The sequence below is a fragment of the Haemaphysalis longicornis genome, unplaced genomic scaffold (assembly GCF_048455015.1).
Source record: "Haemaphysalis longicornis isolate Haplotype H1 unplaced genomic scaffold, Haemaphysalis longicornis Haplotype H1 scaffold_12, whole genome shotgun sequence".
Taxonomy (NCBI): Eukaryota; Metazoa; Arthropoda; class Arachnida; order Ixodida; family Ixodidae; genus Haemaphysalis; species Haemaphysalis longicornis.
In genome coordinates, this window is record NW_027526225.1 from 50,847,032 (window position 1) to 50,871,987 (window position 24,956).

General features: G+C 47.9%; 2 protein-coding genes across 3 annotated transcripts in view; both read left to right on the top strand.

Annotated features, from left to right (window-relative positions):
- Window positions 1-15,641, top strand: part of LOC144162634 (uncharacterized) — an 86,317-nt gene extending 70,676 nt beyond the window's left edge. For both annotated transcript variants that reach the window (XM_077693252.1, XM_077693251.1), the window contains exons 2-3: window positions 5,729-7,151; window positions 14,261-15,641. In XM_077693252.1, the coding sequence (XP_077549378.1) occupies window positions 6,028-7,151; window positions 14,261-15,185 (2,049 nt within the window). In that variant the 5' untranslated portion in view covers window positions 5,729-6,027 and the 3' untranslated portion in view covers window positions 15,186-15,641. The remainder of the gene's footprint in view (window positions 1-5,728; window positions 7,152-14,260) is intronic.
- Window positions 15,642-21,590: 5,949 nt separating this feature from the next.
- LOC144162631 (uncharacterized) overlaps window positions 21,591-24,956 on the top strand; it is a 58,235-nt gene continuing 54,869 nt past the window's right edge. The window contains exon 1 of the mRNA XM_077693245.1: window positions 21,591-22,022. Coding sequence (XP_077549371.1) covers window positions 21,829-22,022 — 194 coding nt within the window. The 5' untranslated portion in view covers window positions 21,591-21,828. The remainder of the gene's footprint in view (window positions 22,023-24,956) is intronic.

Genomic DNA, 24,956 nt, shown 5'->3' on the forward strand with positions numbered 1-24,956 from the left:
ATAGTTACAAAATGCCCGTCCAGGGCACTTTTTAATAATAAACCCCAAGCTATCAGACCATTGCTTCTTCGGTTTGAAGAGAGATGCCAAGAACTCAGTATGCTGGACACATTACCTCAAATTGCCCATAGACAAAACCAACTACCCCCTTGGTATCGTTTTCCTACAACATGTGACTTCACACTAACACACCTTCGAAAAAAGCAGACACCGCGAGAACATATTTTACAGGAATTTTTGGCACTAAACGAAAAATACAAAGGCTACACCTCATTTTACACAGACGGTTCCAAAACATCATGCTATGTCGGGAGTGCAGTAGTGCAAGGGAAATGGGAAAAGGTGATCAGGCTACCCCAGTGCGCTTCGGTTTACACAGCTGAATGTTATGCCATTGCTGTAGCAGTAGAAAGGATAATGAAGCATAAAATTATACACAGTATTGTATATACAGACTCTCTCAGTGCACTCACAGCAGTACATTACAAAAATACAGCTCAGCCCATAATAGGAGACATAATACACAATTTAGTAACAGTCACAACACAAGGAGAGGAAATAAAGTTGTGCTGGGTCCCGAGCCATGTTGGAACCAATGAAAAGGAGAGAGCCGATGCGTGTGCCGCACAGGCGGGTAACGGAACAATAGAGAAAGTACAGATTCCTCACAGCGACTGTATGAAATTCGTACGGAGCAAACTGAGAAAAACTTGGCAGTCATTATGGGATATGGAAACCGACAACAAACTCCACCTAGTTAAACCCATGATAGCAGAGTGGACATCAAGCAGACATGAAGAACGCCTCAAAGAAGTGATTTTATGTCGTCTCCGCATTGGACACACACATTTTATACATAATTTCCTTCTTATGAAACAAGACAAACCGAGATGCGAAGATTGTGACCAAGAACTTACAGTAAATCACATCTTACTCTCATGTGCAAAATTTGAGGCCTTGAGGAAAAAACATTTTAGGCTGTTTTACAGCGAGCAAATCCCATTTCACCCCAGCCTGTCTTTAGTTTTTTTAAAAGAAGCTACACTTCTAAACAATTAAGCTATAACGAGATAAAGCAATTTATTTTTTATTTATTTATTTATTTATCAATACTGTAAGCCTTGGTCGGGCTCATACAGGAAGTGGGCACATAATGCACATTACACAAACAGGTACAAAAAGCAAACTGGACGTTAAAGAGAACACAACAATCAACCACGCCATTGCCAAAGCGCATAAAAAGAAAAGAAAACGCCAGAATGCTCTCCGCTGTGTTTTTAGTTTGACAGGTAATATTAAATCAACCGACAACAATGACGGTGTAGATAAATAAGTCTCTTCTAACAAAAAACAATGCAGTAAAACACTTGCAAACAGATGCAATACGGGATAGGGTAAAATAAGGCGGAAAACAGTAAACTCAAACATGCGCAAAGAAGCGGTAACAATTCACTTGCAATGTAATTTTGTTCAAGTTTGGTACAAAATCAAGATGAAGAAAAATTTTATTTGCCGAACGCCTTCACTGTTCCAAAGACGAAGTAAACCACGATTCCGCGTTCTAGCAAAGCTATCAACCGATGTGGCGTTGATAACATCAGACGGTAATCCATTCCAAGTTTCAATGGCCAGCGGAAAGAAAGAATACTTGAATGTATTTGTACGACTGCTAAATGGTCTGAAAGGTTTGTCATGATTAGTCCTTGTTGAGTGTCGGTGAGGAGGTTTAAGGTAATCACTTTTGTTTATGTTTATAGCTTCCCGACACAAAAGATACATGAACTTCATAGCGGCAACACTACGACGTGACGACAAGGTTGGAGTGCGCGCTAGCATGCGCAACGAAGTTACACTGTCGTGTCTAGAATATTTAGAGTAAATAAAACTTGAATTGGTTATTATCCACGAAAAACACCAAACCTTTTGTCTGGCGCATGATAGCCTTAGTTGCTTATGTGCCACGAAACACAACACAACACATAATCGTGGGTCTGTCGTGATTAAACTATAGGTTGTTTTTCCAGAATGTCTTCGCGTCGTGACGGTTTCGGTGGTTTTAATACTGTGGATGCCTGCCTCTGTTCTCATTTCTGTGTTCGCTTGAGTCTTCTTCTGAGGTGTGCTTTCGGGAACGACCAAATACCACACCTGCCACCGAGGTAGACGCTTTAGCGTCCACCGCACTGGAGTCATTTCATTTCATTTATTTTCCAGAACAACCACTGGACGGTATCAGCTGCGAGCTGCAGCTTATAGCCCAGGGATAGCTGCAGCGACAGCGGGTGTGTCCTCTCATTGCAATCGTCGTCATCGTTTCGCCATTGCATCCTTTTCCTTTTCTCTCACCATGGCTGAGGGGCTTTGCCAAGCGCATTTGTTAGCCCTGTACATGTGCTCCATTAGTGCGAACAGGCTCTTTATAACGTAAAATTCCGAGCAAGCGCCCCCCCTCAGCAAGGCGGAATTACCGGAAAGCGAAGGGGGGGCGCTATCCCGGAACGGCACCAAAATTCAAGATGGCGGCGACAATTGTTTTTACGGAAAAAAAAACGCAGTGCGCGTGGTTTTAAACTTTCATTAGGAAGATGAACTTTATTACGCAAAAGATGTTACTGTTAGTTACTTTGGAAACCATTGGAAAACTTAGCAGCAAAAAAAAAAAAGTTCGCTGCACTCTGCTGCCTCAGTCTTCGGGTGCCACGGCTTGATCTTACTGCTGTTCATCACTTTCGAAACCATCGAAAGGCTCCTCAGTCTGTAGCCAAAAACAGTTCAGCGCACTCGTCTTTCAGTCCGCCCCGGTCTTCTGGCACCACGGCTCCGACATCTGCCATCCCGCCGTGCAGGTCGCCGTCCTCGGAGCCATCGATTGCGTTTGCAATGCCGCACCCCTTGATGCAGCGCGCCACAAGGACCTGCTGCCGTGACGGCTTCTGAAAGTTGCCTTTTGACGTCATTTCGCCATCGCAGGAAGTTCGCGGAAGTCCGGAAGGCGCTTAATGGCTCCGCAGATTCCTCGGGCGTCCTCTGGCTCTCGTACATGGCGTGGCACATTGCAACGCCGAACCGCTGCTTCCAAACCTGCTTATGTAGTGGCTGGAAGCTACAAAGTTACCTAACTGCATGCTGTTTGCTATTTTCACAGCCTCTTCAGACAGCAGCCGGTTGCTAACGGCGCGTCCCGCGCTTCTTTCGCGCTCTAAGAACTCGAACAGCGTATCGTCCATGTACTCGCTGAACACTGGGGCGCCGTTGCTTAGCTTCCGTCGAAGTTTTGCTTTTCCGAAGTTTTGCTGCAGGAGATTGTAGAAATTCTTCACCTATTCACGTATGCGCTTTCGGTCGAGCTTGAACTGTCGAGAGGTCTGGTGCACGTTTTTCCCGTGCTCTCGGTGCCATCGGATCACCTCGATTTTCTTTGCAACTGTGTAGGAATGCATGACCTACCACCACCAAAACAAAGAAACAAATGGCGTGTAGCATTCAGTTGAAGCAGATTGGATTGGATTCTTAGACTGGCTTCAGCAAGCCAGTGTTGCCTGCACGTGGTGCGCGATAACTGCGTGGAGGGAGGGGGGGCGCTTTCCCGGAATGGCGCGGAAATTTGAAATTAGCACTGAAGTGGTGGGGGGGGGGGGGGGGCGCTTGCACGGGTGGGGGCGCTTGCTCGGAATTTTACGGGTAGTTCGCATACTACAGTCACGACCCTTTTTTTTCTTTCCGGCGTTATCCTCTCGTGTGTTTCGTTCTTCGACCTTTTAACGCCATCCGAGCAAGCGTGCTTTGCTTCTTTTGCACATCACCCGTCTAGGCTTAATAAGTACAGTCTAAACGCGTGCTATAACCGACATCTTTCGTTTTTACAGCGCTAAGACGACGGGGGCAAATAAAGGACAACCACAGGATATCATTCATTCCTCCTTCCTTTCTTTCTTTCTTTGTCCTCGTCGTCTTTGCGCTGTTAGAAGAATGCAGCTACCAACTAGCTCGACCTTCATTACACTACTATGCATCTTTCGTACTTTCAGCGTCATCCTGGATCCTTGGGTTTGTTAAACCCACTGTGGTAGGTAGCCTCATCTAGTCTGTTCGTGTGCGATTCCCCTGTTCTACGTTTTCGTATCAGGCAGCGCATCTCTGCGCTTCAGGTTGGCTTTAATGTTTCAGAAGTCTGTGGTCCTCACATTTTTTGCAAGCTGTAAAATCACGCACACGCAGTGGGCGGGCGTATAGAAATATGATTTATCCCTCCCTGTTTGGTTTAAAATAAACGACGAAAATCTTGTCTGTGACATGTACAGCTATAGCTGTTGAAAACTGGCAGGGTGTTCAATAAAGATGATCAGTGCCTTGGTACAAAAAAGTTCCTTGAGTGCGTTTGGAACCTGGCCAGTCCTGAAAACTGAACATGGGGTTAACACGTGAGTTTTAACACATGGTCCGCAACCTTTGTGGTCGATTGGACACAGCTGTTCTGACGCCAGACTATAGTTCTGTGTGTTTTTACAACACTTGATGGCGTAAGGAGCGTAAACTTGGGTCCTTACTAAACAACTTGAAAGCCATCTTAGGTTCGCTCAACGGGCCATAGGGCGAATAATGATAGGAATAACATACAGTGCAGGAGACGAGCTTCCTGGATCAGAGAACAAACTATGGAATATATCATAGTTCAAATAAAGAAAAGGAAATGGGCTTGGGCTGGCCACGTAATTAGGCGAAATGACGATCGGTGGACTACCAGGGTGACAGAGTGGACACCGAAAAGCGGGTCTATACTCCGTTGCAACTTCAGAACGGCAACGGAGGTTGCCGCTGTGCCTCATCACCGCAGCCGGATGTTGCTCCGCCCTCCGCAAGTAGTGCGTTACTGGGAGTATTTTCAACATGGCACGATCATTTTCAGGAAAATTTTGTACTTAATGTGCTGATAAGTACTGCAGCGATGGCAAACAAACTACGCGAGAAAAGGCAGACGATATCCCGCATTCGTAGCAATCTCCTTTCAAAACGCGCGCGCCCGTTGACATCCGGGTCCGTCGCTTAGGCGGAGTGATACCATACGTGAGCTATTGCCGTTCTTACCTTGTTCCCGAGTATAGAAGAAGAGGAAGGCCAATTACTCGATGGAGGGATGAAATAAGGAAGTTCGTAGGCAAAGAATGGACTCTAGCGGCGAAGGACAGGAGCAGTTGGAAGTCGAAGGGAGGGGACTTCGTCCTGCAGTGGACCTAGCGGGCTGTTCTTGTTGTTGATGATGATGATGATGAGGTAATACTCCAGCATTCGGTGCGGAGGTAGGAATTGGAAGCTAACCTAAAGACAAAATAATAGCAAGTAACAAATTCGCAGAAACCTATGCTTCTGTTGCTTCACTTTCATGTGTTACAAATTTGACATCTCAGTTAAAACATCATCAAGCCGTTCGTGGTTCTTTTAGACTGCCTTTACTTGATACAATTGCTGTAGCCATACACGAATTCGTTTTATAGTAGTTGGAAAGTTATGAAAATAAAGTACTTGAACGGGATCAGATATTTACGAACTATAGTGAGGCAGGAAGGTTCTAGAATGTACCTGAATGCACCTCGTAATAGCATTTCGCATTCTGGTCACATTAGCAGCAGCCAAGCAAGGTGGCAAATAACGTATGACGTGCACAAGGAAAGAGCTAAAGTTTACTCGGAAACAATGAAGTAAAATGTTCAATGTACTCGTTATTTTACAGATCGGCCACCGGCTGGCTCCGCGAACTGAATACGAAGACCAGGCCTATCAAGAACACCTGAGGCTAACTGACGAGGACAACCCAAGTCAACACACGACAGTCACTCCGAGACAGGACGTTCATTTCTTTCCTACCCCTTGCTTCATCCAACTGCTTCCCGGCTAGGATATCACGGAGTATCCTTCTCTGCTGACCGGCAGGAAATTTCACCTTTTACAAAGAATCCCTCGAAGCCTCTCGCCTTTCAGGCACCTCACGGGAACACCTTTTCCCTTTGATGTGCTCATACGCCTGTTGCAATGCCTTCGATTGATTTCGAACGAGCCTGCACGTCCGCGAGTAGTAGCGGCTGCTGGCTTCGTAACGAGCTTGCTCCGTGGAACGAAGACCTCAACCGCTATGGCTTGAACCTGACCGAGGTTGAGCCGGAAAAGCTCGCGCTCTCGGTATTCAGATGCTGTCATAGTGCGCCATACCGTTCATTCGCCAAACATGAGCACTACACGCCGTCCTTCTTTATAGCCTGGCTACCGCGAAAGCACCACTGTATCCGCGCGATGAGATTGAGGAGCGAAGTTCCCCGCTGGCTTTTCCCGCGCTTTAATGGCACGGCTGCTCTCGTCGAGAGCGCCGGAGATTCGTCGAACCTCCAGAAGCTTGAAGTCTCGGGAACCGAGTACGCCCAAGAGGCTTGCGAAGCGATGCGTGCATCGGCTGATTCGCTTGAAGACGTCAGCATTTCTAACTGCTGGCGTCGCGCTGATGTGACGGACGTGCTGGCAGACATCGTCAAAAATGCGGCGCAACGCATGAAAAAAATGAGCATCCGCAATTCTATCGAGAACGACAATGGCATGCTGGATGCGCTGCTTCACTGTGCCGACCTTACGGAATTGACTCTGCAGTTTTCCAGCCAGTACAGTGTGCCCTGGACGATGTCTCAGCTCTTGGTGCAATGCAACAAACTCGAGAAGCTGTCTTTTGACACGAGAGATTTGAGCCAGAGGTGTTCGCGTTCGCTTCATGCCGCACTGGCGGCCAACACGTCTTTGGCACAGCTTCACGTCGTCGTCCGTACAGTAGCAACCTGTCTGGCCATCTGCGAGGCCGTGGGGCACAGTTCGTCGCTGAAAACGCTCCAGTTGTCGTTCCCGTACACCTCTCCGGTTTGCGCGGAGGGGTCTGTCGCACTGCTGCTGGCTAACACTGGGCTGAAGACTCTCATCGTGCGCTCCTTTCGCCTTTGCCAAGACCATTCAAGGTCCGTTGCGGACGGACTCGCCGGCAACAGCGTACTCGAGTTGCTTGACGTAAAGAACTCAACAGTTGACGAGGGAGCCCTCTCCTTGCTCACCGGCAGCCTCGAAATGAACACCACCCTAAAGAAGATGAAGATTGGGAAGTCTTCAGCACCACGTCGAAGGTAATTTAACAGTTTTAACGCCTGATATGTGTGTTCTTTCTGGCCGGGGTGATTACAGATTCGACGACAATGGCCGTTTTGAAACAGTTTGATCCGCTGACCTCGCTGAGCCAGGTGGAGGAAGAGCTATATTAGGGAGATTCTGATTTCAATGAAGCTTACAGTTGGTTATCAAGATAGACTCGTGTAAAGGTAAAATGGGCGACGCATTTAATTCCAAATTTCATTTTCTTAACCTTCTCGCGAAAGCAACTAGCAGATTGCACGATAGATTGGGAAGCTATCGCTTCTGTCTGGAGGTTGTGGTAGTGGTGAGAAGCATTTATTTTCTGGTCAGCTGAACGTCTTAGGTGAACTTCTTCGCACATCGAGTTTAGAGATGTTCCTGCGTATCCAAAAATTTCGACGACCCACAAACGCTTCTTATGAAGTAGCAGTAGTGTGCGATCATTCTAACGTGACCTCGTTATATTAGCCAGAGCTTCGTCCGTCTGTCGCACTAAAAACCCTCGAAGCCTCAAGAAAAAATTGTGGTAGGGAGGTCCCGGGAATCGAACGAGGGATCTTTACGCCGTGAAACCGGCAACCCAACCACTCGGCTACCTTAAAGGCCCGAGGGGTACGGGGTTTGCAGCGGCGGGGAAATATAAGATGTGCAGCCGATAGGAACGAAAAAAAAATCCCGCCATCTCCACGAAGTGAATGATGATGAGTGGGGCGAAGCTCCAATGCTTATCGGTAAAACCGTGAAACATTCACCCACACATCATATAAAGACTCGACACGTTGTTATAGGGGTGATTGTACATACACCTATATACACGATGTTTATTATTTACGTATCGATGCAATTATGTACACTTATATAATTATATACTGTATGTATATTATATACATTATACACAGGGATTACATTAGCGATCAAATTATATACAGGGATTACATTGCTGATTACAAAGCTATGGGACGCGTTTTGCTTTGAAGATTACAATTTTGTGGTCGGTGAAGTACGTGGCGAGGGGATCTTGGATGAGAGGTTGCTTGCCGCCTCTGCCTCGCGAGCTCTCACCGCGGGGTCTTGGCGGCGGGCCCGCATTGCAGCCGCGTTGCGAGCTCTCCGCGCCGCTGCTTTCGCTTGCAAAGTGTTCATGATGAGTAGCGCGCGCGCCCGAGTGTGCAGCTATAGTGTACTAAAAATTCTATAGTGCAGCGGAGCAGCGGAGACCATGGAGGCCGGCGGAGGCCATCTAGCGGGCGACGGTCGACCTATGAATATGGGTCCGCGGCCTCCGCGATTTGCTGCCGGCGCCGCCGGTAGCCGATCGCGGAGGCCACGATGGGTCACTCGCGTTATGAAACAGGCGTCTGTCCGACTGTGGTGTCATCGCATTCCGGGCGCACAGCATTTCCTTTGGGTTCGGAGCGCGGGCGTTGGCTTAGGACTTGGCCGCGCGCGTGCTTTCACCTCGCTAGAGCGGGAGAGAGGTGAAAACCTGCAGCGGACAAAACGATTCTGGCCTGCCAGTCACGGAGAACTTTCAGCGGCAGGTTTAGAAATCCATGTCAGGTGGAACAGCCGGGTCTCCGACGAAGGCAGAGGGGCCTCCCGCTCTGCTGTTCAACAGCCTTGCACCACTAGCGCAGGCTGCGCCAATTCTTTCATCAATTTCCATTTTGCCCTTCTTTTCTTCGCTACTTTTAAGGTGAAAGAATTATGTGCCCCATTCTGCGAAAACATGTCGTTGTCCGGTACATAAAATGGTCACCGCTGTAAAAAAAATGTGCAGAAATACAGAGAATTGTCTCCCAACGGGCCTTATTCTTAGGCCGATTGTCTTCATTGTCATTTTAAAGACAATAGTCTCACTTGGACTACTTAAACCCAAAAATTTTGGTCTGCCTGTATGTCTGTCTGCCTGTCTGTGACTCGATTCAGCCACCCGGACGAAGTTAAACAAAAATCTGGACAATAGTCTTATATACTCACAGCCGAATCTAAACGTCTAAGTCCTGTGTCAATGATCATGCTTGTCAACATTGTTGAATAAGAACAAGGCATTACGCCAACATAAGGCATAACATCAATACATAATTCATATTTGCAGTGTTCCTTCATAAAAATTCACGGATGCTTCATTTTTGCGATAGCAAATGATATTCTACATCTACTGCAGAAAACCGTCGCCTGCTGTTGCACGCGCTCCTAAAGGCATTTGTGAAATCACACGGCAAGAGCAACGACAGGTTCCAGTAAATAGATTCTACGGCTTGGAACGCACATGGAGTAGGGCAACGTGGTTCTATAACAATTGAAGTAGGGCGCCTCGATTCACGTGTCTCCGCCGTACTGCAGCGCTGGCATCGGGAAACACGGCCTGTAGCAGTAGGACGCGGTAAATTTAAATGGACTTCAGCAAAACTTTAGTGTGTTTGTTGGGAGGAGCGCGACGGAAGAGGAACATCATGAGAGGCGAGCGGGAAAGCAAAGGAAGGCATTTATTTAGCAGATATCGACAAATACTATCGTCGTTTGTCGACATTTGCAGCGAAAGGAGCAGATACGCGGCAATAATTTTATAGCTAGACTGTGTGACGACTAGACAAATACGTTATGTTGTTTTATTGCTTTAAAGTTTTCTTGTTTCTTTTTGCCTATGATGTACATTTAGGCTCTATAATAGTGATCAATTGCCTCAACCCGGGCTCTCCAATAATGTATGGTTGTGCAGATGCAATGCGTAGCTATAGTACACGGTTGGTTGGTTTTGACGGCATGTTTGTTTCCGTCGCTCTTTTCAGAGCTTTTTTTTTTTTTGTCTTCGTTTCTTGAGGATGTACAGTCGGGGACTTAATTTTGCAGACCACGCGAGCGCGTGGCAAAAGCCACCGATGCGCGCTCTGGAGGCCGGGCGCCTGTTGTCGAGACCAGCGCGGCGCGCATGCGCGTCCTGTTTTACTCGCGGGCACGCCGATTTTCTCGCTTCCTGCAGCGGTGCTGTAATGGTCACTCAAGCACCGCATAGCGACGCCTTTGTAGCATTCCTTTCTTCCCGATGCCACATTTGGGGCCTAACGTGACGATTGCGAGGGCTTTGGCGCAAGTGCTCCTCGCGTCCTGATAAACACTTGCGCGGAATACTTTATTTGTTTGTTTGGTGCTTTATCTTTGATAGACGATGAGACGAGCGGCTTGCGAACGGCGTCGCCGAATGAAGCGCGTACGAATCAGTCTCACGGTACCGCGCTACCGACGACGAAATGCCAGCTATATGAATAGCGAACCTTTATACACCTTGTTTATTTTGTAATTTGAGCACTGAACATATATTTCAGCTCACTCTCCGCTGCCCATAAAGTAGGCGATTCGCAAGTTTTATAAAAGAAATTATTTCGGTGTTGTTGCTGCCTAGTTAATTACACCAAAATGATAAAAATACGTACTCACATAAATTGTCTGTTCGCTCTGCCCATCGCATTCGTAAAAATGGCACCTCGGGTTCCCATTGAATGCCGCAAAATTATTCTCTACCTTTGAGAAGCCGTTTTCCAAAGGGAAGTTTGCCGGCTTACTTATAGACCAAGACATTCTGTTATTCCAGGAATTCTTGCTTACTGGGATGAATTGCTCCAAAGCCAGAACAGTTCTTCAAGGTAGGCTTGCATTGATTCATTGTGAGGTTTTAACGCGCCGATTCTACACAGGCGATTAGACACGCTGTAGTTGAAAGCTCCGGATTAATTTTGATTACCTGGGGATATTTAACATGCGCCGAAATCCCGAACACACTTGAGAATTTTCGCTTTTCGCCACCATTAGAAAAGGGCCACCTTGCAGATGCCCAGCGAACGGAAGGACAAGGTCAACAATGAAACCGGAGGACAAGCTGATTGTTTCTCAGTGGTTGAACACCCGTTCATTAGTGACAAAGACATTCGGAAGGCCCTAAGTAGCGATCAGTATTACGGCAAAAAGTAGCGAATAATGTTATGGCATTCTTCGATGGGAACCCGAGGTGCCGTTTTGAATAATGCCGACGCGCAGAACGAACAGACAATTAAAATGAGTATGTCTTTCAATCATTTTTAAGTAAGGAAGTCGATATTAAAAATAAAAGAGGATTTGTTTTATAAAACTTGCAAGTCGCCTACTTTATGGGCAGCGGTGAGTGAGCTGAAATATATGTTCAGTGGCCAAATTACAAAATAAACAAGGTGAATAAAGGTTCGCTATTCATATAGCCGGCATTTCGTCGTCGGTAGCGCGGTACCGTGAGACTGTGCTTCATACGCACTTCATTCGGGGACGCCGTTCGCAAGCCGCTAGTCTCATCGTCTATCACCGCTAAAGCACCGTACAAGCAAATAAAGCATTCGGCGAAAGGACGCGAGGAGCATTTGCGCCAAAGCCCTCGCAATCGTCACGTTAGGCCCCAAACGTGCCATTGGGAAGGGGAAGAAAGGAATGCTACAAAGGCGTCGCTATGCGGTGCTTGAGTGACCATCGCAACACCGCTGCAGGAAGCGAAAAAATCGTCGTGCCTGCGAGTAAAACAGGACGCGCATGCGCGCCGCGCAGGTCTCGACAACAGGCGCCGGGCCTCCAGAGCGCGCATCGGTGGCTATTGCCACGCGCTCGCGTGGTCTGCAAAATTAAGTCCCCGACTGTACAATATGCATAACTTTTAATTGGTTATTTTATGTTTGTAATTTTTCTTTTCATATATTTTGCATTATTTGGTTTTTCTAATTTTCATTCGACCAATTATCTCTATTCACGCTATTACGACAATTGAAAGGTTTTTTTTCCGCCCATCATGCATTTTTGTGCATATTCAAGGTGTTACACGGTTGGCGCGTTTTCACTATATTGTATTGGTGTTTTGAATGTTCTTTTCTGGTTTGCTCTGTGGCCGTTTTTTGTGGCCGTTTTTTTGTGGGCAGTGTAACACGTGCGTATTTCTGATTTCGTCAGTTTATTCTTATAATACTGGTACTTCGGTCCCTTGCTTGCGCGGCGCTCTCTTCTACCGTGCCTTCTGTGAACGGAAACTTCTAAATAAGTACGGTATTACACTTATGTAAATATACCGCTCAACACCGTATCATTTGGTTACAGAAGCACTGTAAATATGCTTATGTAAATACCGCTCTATGTCGTATCGTTTGGTTACAGAAGTATATTTAAAATACTTATTTACAAGCTGCCGTTTACAGAAGGCATGGTAGAAGTGAGCGCCGTGCAGCACAGGATCGAACTACGCGCGCGTCACAAGCACGCGCGTTCCTTGTCCAAGTATTTTTCGCGCTTCTCTCAACATGAACCTTTGCCAACACGCCCAACTTGCACTTCTTCTGAATGACGTTGAAGCTTGTATGGAATTTGAACAATCTTCAGGGTGGGACACGAGGGCTTTGTAGGACGGTGCTAACTCTGCACGCTGGCAGTGGTGAAGCAGAAGTTGGACGTGAAACGGGGTGGCACAAAGAGTAGAACAGGGGCACTACTCGGATTCTTGGGAAGCTGTTGCCTGCGTTATCAGTGTGCTTGTTGAGGTCTTACGCGCCAAAAGGCGAGGCAACGAAACCAAAGAAACAATCACAACCACGGTGTAACCTAAGGGATGGACGCCAACCGCGAAAAAAACAACAGCGAAGAAAGAGATGTAAATACAATGTCGGAGTTAAAAAGGCATCGGTAAGTACCGTCAGGCTTTCGTTTTCAAGGTATAGGTCGAGGAATTTTTAAAGCGAAGCTCTGGCTACGTTCCAATTCGCGGACAGCTTCGTAGACTGCCTACTAAGCAGTCTAACCAGTCTAACTGGACGTCTAAAGGAATAAAATGGGAACGCCGCCGCGGACCTAAACGCAACAACAATGCAGACGACAGCCTCGTAACAGACATGTTGAGTCACGCAAGCCTCAAGTTTCGTAAATAATATTACCGTTATTGTTACAAACATTACGTAATTAAAAAAATTGACAAAGTCACCCTCACCACTAGTAAATTATACTAAATGTTCAAATAAAGGAACAAGTGCTTTTGTTCCAACATTAATACGCAAAAAGGTGGCGCTGGCGGCACTTATGAGTTTAGACAGAAAGGTAGCCTGCATCGCTGTTGACTTTGATGCCGTCTCCTCGAAGCACTCGTTCGAATTGGAACGGTGCTTAACATGGCGGGCTGTCCGCGAAGGCGGCAACGAAGCCGTCTGAAGGGGAAATTGGGACGCACCCTTTCTTTGCGTCGCTTATGGAGACCCTAGCGAGAACGCACTGCAGGAAAGCCAACTTTACACAATGGGAGGGCGCCTGATGATAATGGGTTTACACAAATGTACATCAAACGCCTCGAAAGGGGAAACCTGGGTAGGAATCGAACGCGGGGTCCTTGAAGCCGCCCTCCATTCGACTGCGCCATTCCGAGAGTTGAAGCAGATTGAATTTCGGACTTTCACTCAGGTTTCTCTGATTTTTTATTTTTTGTTTTAGCTTGCTCAAATTTCCCACGTGGGCCTCGCTATATGTCTGACACGAGTCCGTACCAAGTCGAATGCCCCAACGCACCCATATGGTCAACCTTTTGTCGACCGTATGGTCACCGAGGTTAATTGCTCTGGTAATACGTGCTCTTCTTGCATCCTGGAGAACTCTGGTTTTGTTCGCACTCGGACCAGAATTTCCCTTTTTAAACTCGGGTAATTCGCTTGCACAAGCTTCCCTGAGTTGGTTCTACAAACGTCGATCACGACAGTGTCGCATTTTTGACCTGCCAAGTGAACCAGCGGTTTTGCATTAACCAAAGGTCTCATATTCTTCCAAACGTGGCAGCTTTGCTAGAATTCAAAACCCTAGCTCTGATATAACATTCGTCTCTTCCCATGACCTTACAACCGCTAGCATGCTTAGCTGTGGCGCAGACAAGGCAATCGAAGCAGATATTTTGAACAATACAGGCAGCTGCGAACCAGCCATGCCAGGCGGACTACGCCTTACTCCCTCGTTAAATTTTCAAATTTCGAAAAAGCAAAAGCGCTTCCTCATATCCGACTGTTTTGATTCTTTGGCGCCAACGGCGCATTGAAAGAGTTTCTGTGTTTTCTTTTCACAGAGACGGCCTGCTGCGTGTCCTGAGTGCCGGAGGGGGCCGCGTAGACATCTCGCCCTGGACGGATGACGTGGTGTCAACGCTCGCTCCGAGCCTCAGCATGCAGGGTGCCCGTCCGCAAGAGCTCAGCCTCGACGTCTCCTCGAGGCTCTCCGACGAAACACTGCGCTGCCTCCGCGCAGCCTTGCGGGAAGCGCGCTTCGTGAGGAAGCTGACTCTGCACGTCACCGACAGCATCGGCCCTGCGCTGGGCGACGCAGTCGCCTATTTGCTCGAGGACAATCACTTCATCACCACCGTCAAGCTGAAGCGGAACACCCTATCCTTCTTCTGCGGCTTTCTCTCGCCGAAGGGGCAGCCCAGGGCCATCCACTTTTGGTCAGGCGGGACGGTTCTCGAACCGCCGCGCGGAGAGTGGCACTCGGACACGCTCGGCAAGGCTGGAAGCGCCGCGAGGACCCGGGTAGGCGACCTCAACTGCCGCTGCGAAGGCGTGTGCTCCGTGGCGCTCGCCCTGACAGACAGCCCGACGGTGACTTCGTTCGAGGCTGGCAATACGTGCCTCGACTTCCCCTGCTTCGACGTTTGCAAAACCATCACGCGTAACCTCGGTCTGCTCAACGACGCCGCTCGCTTTGTGACGCGAGCAGATGTGAGCAAGCGCTGCGCCCTCGCGTTCGAGACTCTCGCCACTGCTCCGTCATTCAGGGAACATCTGGGCAAGGTGACCGGCAAGTCCGAGACAGAGTGCGAGCTCGCTGTTCGTGCGGCAGCCGGTTTCCTGGCCGATAACTTCTTCGTTATAACCGGAGTAGTCCAACGCTCCTTGAGCTGCCACCCCGGAGAAGGCACGCAGTTGGATGAGCTGAAAGGCGAAGACCTGGGAGTCGTCACCCGTCGTCTACGCGTATCCGACGTGAAAGATTAAGTGACGCGACTAAACGCGACTCTCGTGCGACCATGTGTCAGTGACACCCTGTACTGAGAGTATACTGCGGTTTTGCGCAAGCGGGATCCGGGTGGGGGTGCCGCCTTAACTCCCGCCGTGACCCACCCATGGCCTCACTTCCGAGATTCTTTTGCAAACTCCGGTTGCCCATTTTGCCACCGCAGCGATGCAATATCCGACTTCCACCACTTCCTGTGTTCCTGCCTCGCCTTGCGTCCTACGAGGATTCCACATCTGGCGGCGACTGGCCTCCGACGACGCGACCGCATACATCACATGGATACATGGACACCATCATCGTTTCTTCCTAGACTTCATCCGCGAAGCGAACAATTTCATGTTCATCTAATCAACTTTCGTCATCAACTCATACCCCCTCATCTATGCCCTGTGTCAAAATAAACGCTCTTAAAAAATGTCTGCTTAGTTTATAAGAAAGACCTATGCCTTGAATCGATGAGAAAACATGTAACTCAGAAAGGGGGAGCAAACGCTTTTTTAATTTTATTAGAAAGTGTAGATGTGTCACAAATCCTACATAAGAGTATCAGTCAATCAGCATCCAGAAAACATATACAGTCAAACCCGGATATATCGAACTCGCAAAAAACGGTCATTAGTTCGATATATCGTATAATTCGATATATAATGTTTAAAGAATTTGACAATGCACAGAACGTACCTCATCACTAACTGTTGTTTACTTGCAAGATACATGCTCCGCGGGCACACTAGCGCGAGAAATAGTCTCCGATCTTCTTTTGCTTCATCATTTTCGAAGCATTGTTGAGCACACACTTTTCAACATTGTCAAGTGACTCGAAACAGCTGAGCCCACAGCCTTCTATTGCCGCGCAGTGGCGGCGAAGAACGCTCAGCGCGTGAAGAGCATCGGAACAGGGGGGCGGGGCGGAACTCGTCGAGTCCTCACAGTTGAACACAGATGAACAAGGCGTACCGATGCGTCGTCAACCGCGAAAACACGAAAAGGGAAGCATGCGTAGAAGCGAGGGGAGAGAGAGCCCGCCGCGCGAGACTGGCGAGACAGCGGGAGATTCTAGTTCACTCTAGCGGGAGAGTGTGGTCCAACCACTATTTCCAGGGGGTGGCTGTCAGAGCGAGCGAGAGCGCGAGCGCTTGGGCCACTCCGTGGCTTGGGCTAAGTGACTTTTCAAACTGGGGGAGGAGGCGTAGGCAGCTCGCCCAGCTGCCGCGCGGGAAAGCCAACTTCGGGGGCAATCTTGCGCTGCCGAAGTTCGATATATAGGTTGCGGCTGCCTTTTTTGTTCGATGTAGCCGTACTTTTTGCTATATATTCTCCCGGTAACACTATAGTGCACAATAATTGTTCGATATATGGGATAATTCGATGTAAACGGGTTCGATATAGTCGGGTTTGACTGTATATCAAGTCGGCAAAGCGTCATGAATTGTAGATTAGCAAGTCGATCGATCAATCGTCGGAAATCCCAGCCTAAAAAATCAATCAACCAATCAATCGATAAATACTTTTGTATTGCAGATTCATTTGATGGATTTACGTATTTGCATCACATTATCAAGCGAACGAAAATGCAGATTTAACATTCGTGGTGAATACAGATGCTTTGTTGCAAAGCACGTTCCACTTTAGGCATGGTTTCTATTCTCGCGTCAAGTTCTGACAAGGGTCACCGGAGTGCTTTTCGAAGGGCTGAGCCATTGCAGTCTTTTGCCGCAAGGTCCAGGGAAATTTGCCGCCGCAAAAGGGGCATTCTTTGCGCACGTGTAACCCGCCGAGGTAATTTAAATAGGTGGGAATCTCGTCAAGCGTGCATCATAGCCCGGGTGGCGCTGCTTCAGGGCTGCAAACCCCCGACTGCATTCAATCAACACCACTATAAATGCAAATCAAATCAAATTATGTCAAAACAAAGGGCTGAGGATCGTGCACTAAAAGACTCGGAACGAGCTTGACGGGGTCCACGGCCCCTGCACAAAGAAGTTGCAATGAGAAAAGAACCTCAAAATATAAAATTGGCTGCGTCTAATCTCACGGCAGCCGTGATAATTACCTCCGGGAAGTTCTCGCGGCAGTTTCCATAAAACCTGGCTGGCCTAAAATTTGCTGAATAATATTACGTCGGAACGTAACCTAACTTCACCGAACCTAGCGTAACCTAACCGAATACGTCACAACCTACCCAAATCCAGCCCAACTGCAACAAACCTAATCTAACTCAAGCCCAGCTACACAGAAGACAACCTATATTAAACGTCATTCAACCCATTTTAGAAGTACTGTGCGTCGATCTCTTGATATAGTAAAAACCAGAGTAAACGGAAGTATTAACAAAATCGCAATGAACGAAAAATTCTGAAAGCTAAAAAAAAAAAAAAAAAAACGGAATGCTGGACTCGAACCTTCTCGTTTATAAGCAAGTACTATACCAAGGCGCTACAGGAGCATCTGCAAACGCGGCTTGTCAGGGAATATTTGCCCCATAGAATCTCCGCGTTGCGTGCTTAGCCAATGAGAGGCGACTCCAGTGAGAAATTTCTGGCGGTAATTCTCGCGGTTTCCGGGATGATAGACATTACCTATAAAATTCACATATGTGTAACAGATGGTTGATTAGTATTCTAACATACATGGCATACAGCATAAGATTCAAATAAATGAAACAGATGGTACAAGCAGTCTTCTACGCATGGTATATTGTTCAAATGAAATGGCGTAGCATTTGTTCACCGTAATTTATTGGATTCTTTGGTATTTCTAAGCGGTCATATCGGCGAATATTGCGCGAGTAGATTTTTGGCGTTAGTTTGGAACAATGTTGCATAGCACATTGTTATTTCCTTGTATACATTGGTTTCGTAACATTCCGTCTTGATCTATGGGCGTGCACAGTCCAGACAGCCTCAGACACGGAGCAGAAAACACGACTTGTACACCATGCCTCCCCGCAGTTTTTTTTAGTATTGTGCGAAACTTTGCAAACACATGACATCACCACTACGTTTTTCTTGTTTTTGTCGTATCGTAGCAATTTTTGGTTTTTCACTTTTATCTTTACAAGTGGGCACTCAAGAACCAAGTGGACGCACGCGGTTAGTGTGACAAAAAAGTAAAGGAGAGGACTTGTGCTCAGCAACGGTCAATACACGTGACACCGACTCTGCGGAGGAGGCAGCAGTCGTGCTTGCCACGACCACCTAAGGCCGGGTGACCGTCATCACCGACTCGCAAGCGGCCTGCCGTAATTTTCAAAAGGGCCGTACCTCAGCGATGGCACTTGCTCTACTATATAAGGCTTCAAAAGCACGGAAAACTCCATTGGACATATATACATCATTTGGACACCGGGTCACGATTCCTTAGAGGGTATACAGAAACGGCAGACGCAGCATCCCGAGGCCACTCACACCTGGCTTCAACTCTCTTAGGCACTCACCACTCTGCGGACAACCACCCGTCCATCCCCAAGCGCAGCAGGAGAATACTAGAGCACTACAGGGTATCAAAAAAAGTTCCCCCCGCCTTACCTAAAGCTAACCAAAGAAGCCACACGATTTCGGAGACTGCAGACAAACTCGTTTCCGTACGCCTGTACAGCTGTCCAACATACACCCCACGCTCTTCAGCTACGACTGCAACTTCTGCTCGGGGACGCCCAACACCCTGTACCACATGGTGTGGGAGTGTAAAGGCGTCACGGAACTACCAGAAGTCATCGCACCGGCACCGGAGCTGTGGGAGGTCTTGCTGACAAGCGATGTCCTGGAAAACCAGCGTGGCCTGGTGACCACCATTCGAGCTGCAGCTTGCCATGGCATCCCGGACTAGGGACACCACCCACCATGGATGACTGACAACCATCCCGCGCTCCTTTCTTCCCATTCAGTGGGAGCAATAAAAGTTTTTTCCTCCTCCTCCTAGTGTGTGTTGACAATAAATTGCACGGTTTTTACGTCGCGGTCTTTATTGCGCGTTTATACACTGACAGTACCAGGCGGAAATGGGTGTATGATGGGACGAAAGAGCAGCAATCGGTATCGGGGAGCTTTTGGGGTGCGAACGGCTACACCAGAGACGACGTTCAGCAGCTCCTCGATCAAGTTCCCAGAGGCTGGGAAAGGCATGGGAATCTCGTGCTGTTCAGACGAGCTGCCTTCTAAGACCCCCGCTGGGATCGCGACCATGAGTGCGCGTATGCTGGCCATTCACGCCTTTCACATTTAGTGAAACAACACCCTCATTTGCAAGAACTGCGAGCTGGGCTTGTTGGTAAATGTTCATGGTGGGAAAAGCGGTACGACAACGAGGACAAGCAAGTACACGGGCGCGTTTTGTGCGCATTTTGTGTGGCGTTTAGCCGTGCAGCGCCTACACAAAGAACTAGCTACAATTGCCTCCCAGGCGATAGGTCTCTACTGGAAGCATTTACTTGCAGTGGGATTAGTTACCGTGAGCAGAAGAAGCGCACTCCGCCCTCTCCTCTAGCCATGCGTTGTTGTTCTAGCCTGATGGCGAAGATTCGTAACATGCTTTACTTGTAACTCCCGAAAATATTCTCTACCCTCGCCGCGGTGGCTCAGTAACGAAGGCGTCGGGCTGTTTAGTCCGAAGATGCCACTGGTTCGATCCCGGCCGCGGCAGCTGCTTTTCGGATGGAGCCGGAAACGCCCATATGACGAGATCTCGGCACGCGCTAAAGACGCCCACGTGGTCAAAAGTAATCTGGAGCCCTCCACTACGGCATGCCTCATAGCCTGGGTGTATTTTCTGTTCGTTAAGCCACATAATCTGAATACGAAGCTGCTCTTCTGGATAAACACGTTCCCTGTGCTTCTCACTCACTCGCTACTCTCCATTACCAGCGCATGCGCGCACACAGATGCACAACTGACATTTCGGGGCAAGTGATCAGTAATGCTTTCACTATTATAAACCCTCGCTTCGCAGCCGGCGCTCCACCCTCTAGCCCCCCCCCCCCCCCCCCTTTTTTTTTTTTGCCAAAATAGAGACCATTCGTTTTTGTTGCTTTCTTGACGCAGGCTCACAGCTGTGGAGCGCATGCTCTGAAACGTTGCAGTACCATCGCCTTGCTATATGTGACAGCATCGCGGGTGAAGCAAGGTAGGTAGATAGGAACAAATAAATGTGGAGAAAAAAAATGGAAGCTAAAACGTCTTCAGAGATGTACAGGGCGGATATATTGAACATCAGAAAGAAAATTTTCTAGGATAATTCCAAGGGCAGTGCTTTGCTTTTTGTAAGGTCTTGTACGAGGTGGTCTTGTAGTCAAGGCGGTCCTGTAAGGACACCTTGATACAGTTGTAGATTCTCGAACCGCAATTATTCTCCGCTAATGTGCGGTGTGCGGCTGAGTGCAAGAAGGTATCAAAAGCACCTTAATTTCCGATCGATGGCCAGCATCGCGCATGGCTGCGAGCCGTGGGGGCGGAGGTATGCGTCCCTGCAGATTTGCAGAAGCACGTCGACGAGGCGTACGAAATTTGTTCTTAAACCAGTTACTGCGCTCATACCGAATTCGGTTCGCGCGGTCGAAAAAACTCTGAAATTGGGTGTTTATTTCTCGCTCCTAGAGTTTTCCTGACAGGCAGGATGGCAGCTGATGGGCCTGAGGTTCTTAACCTTCAAGTCCTTTGTCGGTTTCGGGATAAATTGAATTTCTGCTACTTTCCACTGTTGCGGTAACGAACTGCAAGGGCCCAGCTGGTATAGTTCTGAATGAAATGGTCCAGTAAAGCTTGAATGTCCGCTGCCTTGGTTGTAGATAGCTTTCACTGGGAAGTCTAGTCTATGAGCCGTGTTCTTTTTAATGTCGGTATCCTAATCTCGTGGATAGTGACTGGATCGTACAAGGATCGTTGACTTGATCGTTGGGTTCTCCGTAATAATCTGGGCCTTCACACTTGCGACTCGTTCCGAGGTAACCGGACTCGAGGTCTTTAATAATTTTCTGATCTACCCCGAGGTAGTCATGCACCAGCTGAGCCCCAGGAAATCGGCATGCGACACCACGAGCCGCCCAAGCTAGCATTCCGTATTTTGATATTTTGTACTACCCGCGTGCTGGCTCAGGCGGGAAATCGAAACTGTAAGTATGAGGTAAGTAAACTATTCAGGGCAGATTGACCAATCAGCGTTTCCAGCCATTTCTCCCCTAACTTTTACTTCCTCCATGGGCTAGTTGGTGATGGGACTTCGACATGGTAAAAAAGCGCACTAAAACGAGGACACAAGAAAAAAGGCGTTGACACGGGACGAGCGCTGTCTAAGTTTGAGTCAGAAAAATATCTGTGAAAAACAGAGTTGCGTAGTAGAAAAAGCAATGCAGCTGCCGAATGCTTGAAATCAAACCAAGCCAATCCAAACTGCAGCCAATCCAATACAAAAGTTTCTGAACTTGCGAGGTTGTGCGTGGGGTGATTCGTGCTGGGTAGTAAACAGATGTTTAACTAAGTCCAAGTTTCCTTCGGCAGCGTCAGTCACTGCAGATTAACTCTGTCCTCAGTTTCCTTCGCAAATGAGTGTCATGTTCCACCGGACAGCGCGGTAGTGTGTTAACCGCGACATCGTTCTCCGTCGGCGCCTTACGACATCGGCGGTAGCATGTCCCAAGAGCTTCCGTTCCAGGAGTGGACCAGCGGTGGTGGTGCGCCAGCCGTCGACTCGTTTCACCGGCGTGATACACTGGCGCCGAACAAGACTGAGGCGGCTAAGCTGCTCGAACTTTCCTCTGAGAGCGAGTCAGAGCCCGAGCCGCTGCAACTGGTGCCGCCCAAGCGTAAAGTGCGCTTCCGAAAGTAAGTCTGCAAGTCTCGCACTCTGAATAAGCGACACTTGTGGATTGGTTGTGCAAACTTCACGAACCTATGCAGCCCTCGTGCAGTTAGTTTTGTCGACATACGGAAAATCTGTCGCGTCTTCGCAGGTCCGTTGAAACGTGATTATCGTTGGACGTGCACGCTTTTAAAAGAGGATTTGAGGTGACATCGACCGTCGTCGCTGCGTAGCTGTCCTGGGTACTCATTTCATGCCGAAACATCGCTGTCGGTATTGGTACCTCTGTCACCGTTGCGTGTGCAGAGTTGTGCGGTGTTATTGCGCACTATGTTGTAGTTGCTGCCGGTGCGCTGTTATCTGTAGGAGAGTGCTTCTGGGGACATTACGCCCCGGGCAGATATCACGACCCGAGAGTTACTCAAGGTCCAGGTATGCTGCTACCTTGAGAAGCGCTCCGCGGCCGTCTTTGGCAGCTAGTCACCAAATCTTGTCACTGCGTTTTTTGAGTAACGAAGAAAGAGAAAAAGAACATTGAAAAACACGTTCAGCCCGGAGAACATATATGCTATCTATGCATATTGATAAAAAGAGCTATTAGAGCTAATCGGCATTTCTGCCATATCAGGCAGCAAAGCGCTACCATTAAAAGTTAATCAGCGAAGTCTTACGTTGTTGTCTTACAAACAGAGCCTACGTAAACAAAAACAGCGGTGCAATGCACTGTGCAGAAGGGGTTCAACGACACACCCATTTCTCTGTTGTTTATGGTGAAGAACTGCCAGCTCCCAAGCGAACATTCCAAATTCAGATTTGATGTGCGCTGCGTACTCGGAGGGGCTTAATGCGTGGAAACTTCACCGGTTATGAGGCACTTAGGCAACCAATAGATGGCTTCCTAGGGTAACTAGGAAATCAGTCCCCTTTCTGTTTCATTTCAATACTCATGTCTTTGGCTTCCTGCTTTTACATCCAAGCCAGCTAGTTTCTGTGCTATGTACGAATCAAGAATAGTCTTATCCTCATTCTTATCACTGAGTCATATGTTTGATATACAGTCACGACGCGTTTACATATGAACACCGAAGTGCGTAGATTTCCATACAGGCTGTGCGTACTTCAGATAGGCTAGATATGCGCAGAATAAGTTACGGTAGTTCGTGTCCAATCTTGGTATGGAAATAACATCATTCAGGATGCAGGCATTTTGATTTGGCCCGTTGCATTTAGCGTGTGTTTGCAATCATTACCTAGCATCGTGATGGGGTTGGGTGAAAACGTTGCGCATTTCTTTACGCTGAATTTCGAGCCCAACAAAAAGTCTCCAGGAATGTTAACGAGCTTGTCGGCATTGATTGCTTGTGATGGACACCCCATTCACTTTGGCAGCTTGGCACAAAATTGAAAAAATGAAAGCACATTGTGACGCGCACCGTTCTTGCCCTCTGCAGTGATTAAGTCGGATAATTTTAGCAAAAATTAAAGTGCAAAATGTGGCCATGGGCCAAATAAAAATGCTCACAATGGTGTTTTTGGCCATCTTGTACACATTTTCTTGCGAGAAAGGTGCATTCAAAATTGCCATTTTTCTTGCACCCACAGGGTTGTTGGTGTACATTGTGGCGACCCCGCTGGCGAACTTAAAAAGGTCAAGGTTCTTAAAAAGGTCAAGGTTTCTTAAAAAGGTCAATGTTAACTGGGTGGGAGGGAAAAATCTACATTTTGGCAACTGCGACAGCGCAAACCACATTGCAAACTTATCTAGGGTCGATGCTGTAGTTTGTGAGTCAGTCACAAATCGCTCTTGGCGTTCCCTCTTCTCCCAGCTTTGCGAATAAACCGAGGCTTTAGACTTTGCCAGACAATGAATGAGCGATTACTTGGGTCAAATTACCCAATGCAGTCTCAAGCAAGGCTTCGGCACGTACAGCGGGAATCCAAAGGAATATGAACGAAAGGCACGCCCTTTTACGTTCTGTGCTATCTGGCTGCTGGATTTGAAAGCTTCTCCGCAAGTTTCTCAATTTGTTTGACTGGTAAATTGAATGCCTGATGAATGGAGTGACACCACGCGTTTGTTTAGTTGTTCCTTTTAGTGCCATTGTGCCACCAAGCAAATTTCGGTCTGCAGCATGCATTATGTAAAGCGTATTCTTCTTATTTTCTGAAGTTTAACTTGGACTTGAAGGGGAGGAGAGGAACCAACCGTAGTCATGTGCTTAGCTTCACGCTCTGCTGTTTATTAAATGTTCTTCAGCATGGCAGCATGCATGTGTGCCTCTTATTGGTGACGGTCGTCCAGTCTTGTCAGGGGCTGCAAGCAAGGTGGATCATGCTAGAAGCGAATGGTTTGGTCTGCAACTCTCTTCTTGCTCAGCCATGTATTTGTGTTGAAATGCACAACTAAGAAAATGCGCAGTGTTGCTGCATTCCGCACACTTCAAAACTAATGACGGGCTGTACTCCCAAATGTCTGGTAGAGGTCGGTGCTTGCACAGAGCTTTTGATCGTGGGGATGCTGCATGTATCGAAGCCTGTGAGCTCCATCTCCCATACAGTACCCGTTTAAAGGGGCCGTGCAACATTTTTTTCCACTTTTTTATATCCTAAATGCTTTCAGAATGTAGTCAACAAACACTCTCAGTACATAGAGTAAGGGTTCACAAAGTTCCTCAGCCCAAAAATACTGCTCTGTGGCCATCAAGTAACGTAACAACTTGCTCAAAAGAATTTTCTCTCTTTCCTGGTCTTGGTGTTCTTTGAACGCTCAAATTATGTCATTAGAGCAGCGTAGTGGCCATTGGCTGGCCTTCTTTCAGTTTCAACAATAAATGCATTCGATATTCACTTAAAAGAAATGCCACAAAAGCAAAGCAGGAACTGAAGGTGCATCTGCTGCGACTAGCACATCTTGCAGTTCCGCTCGGGGCGGGCGATAACTGTTGCTTTGGCAGTGC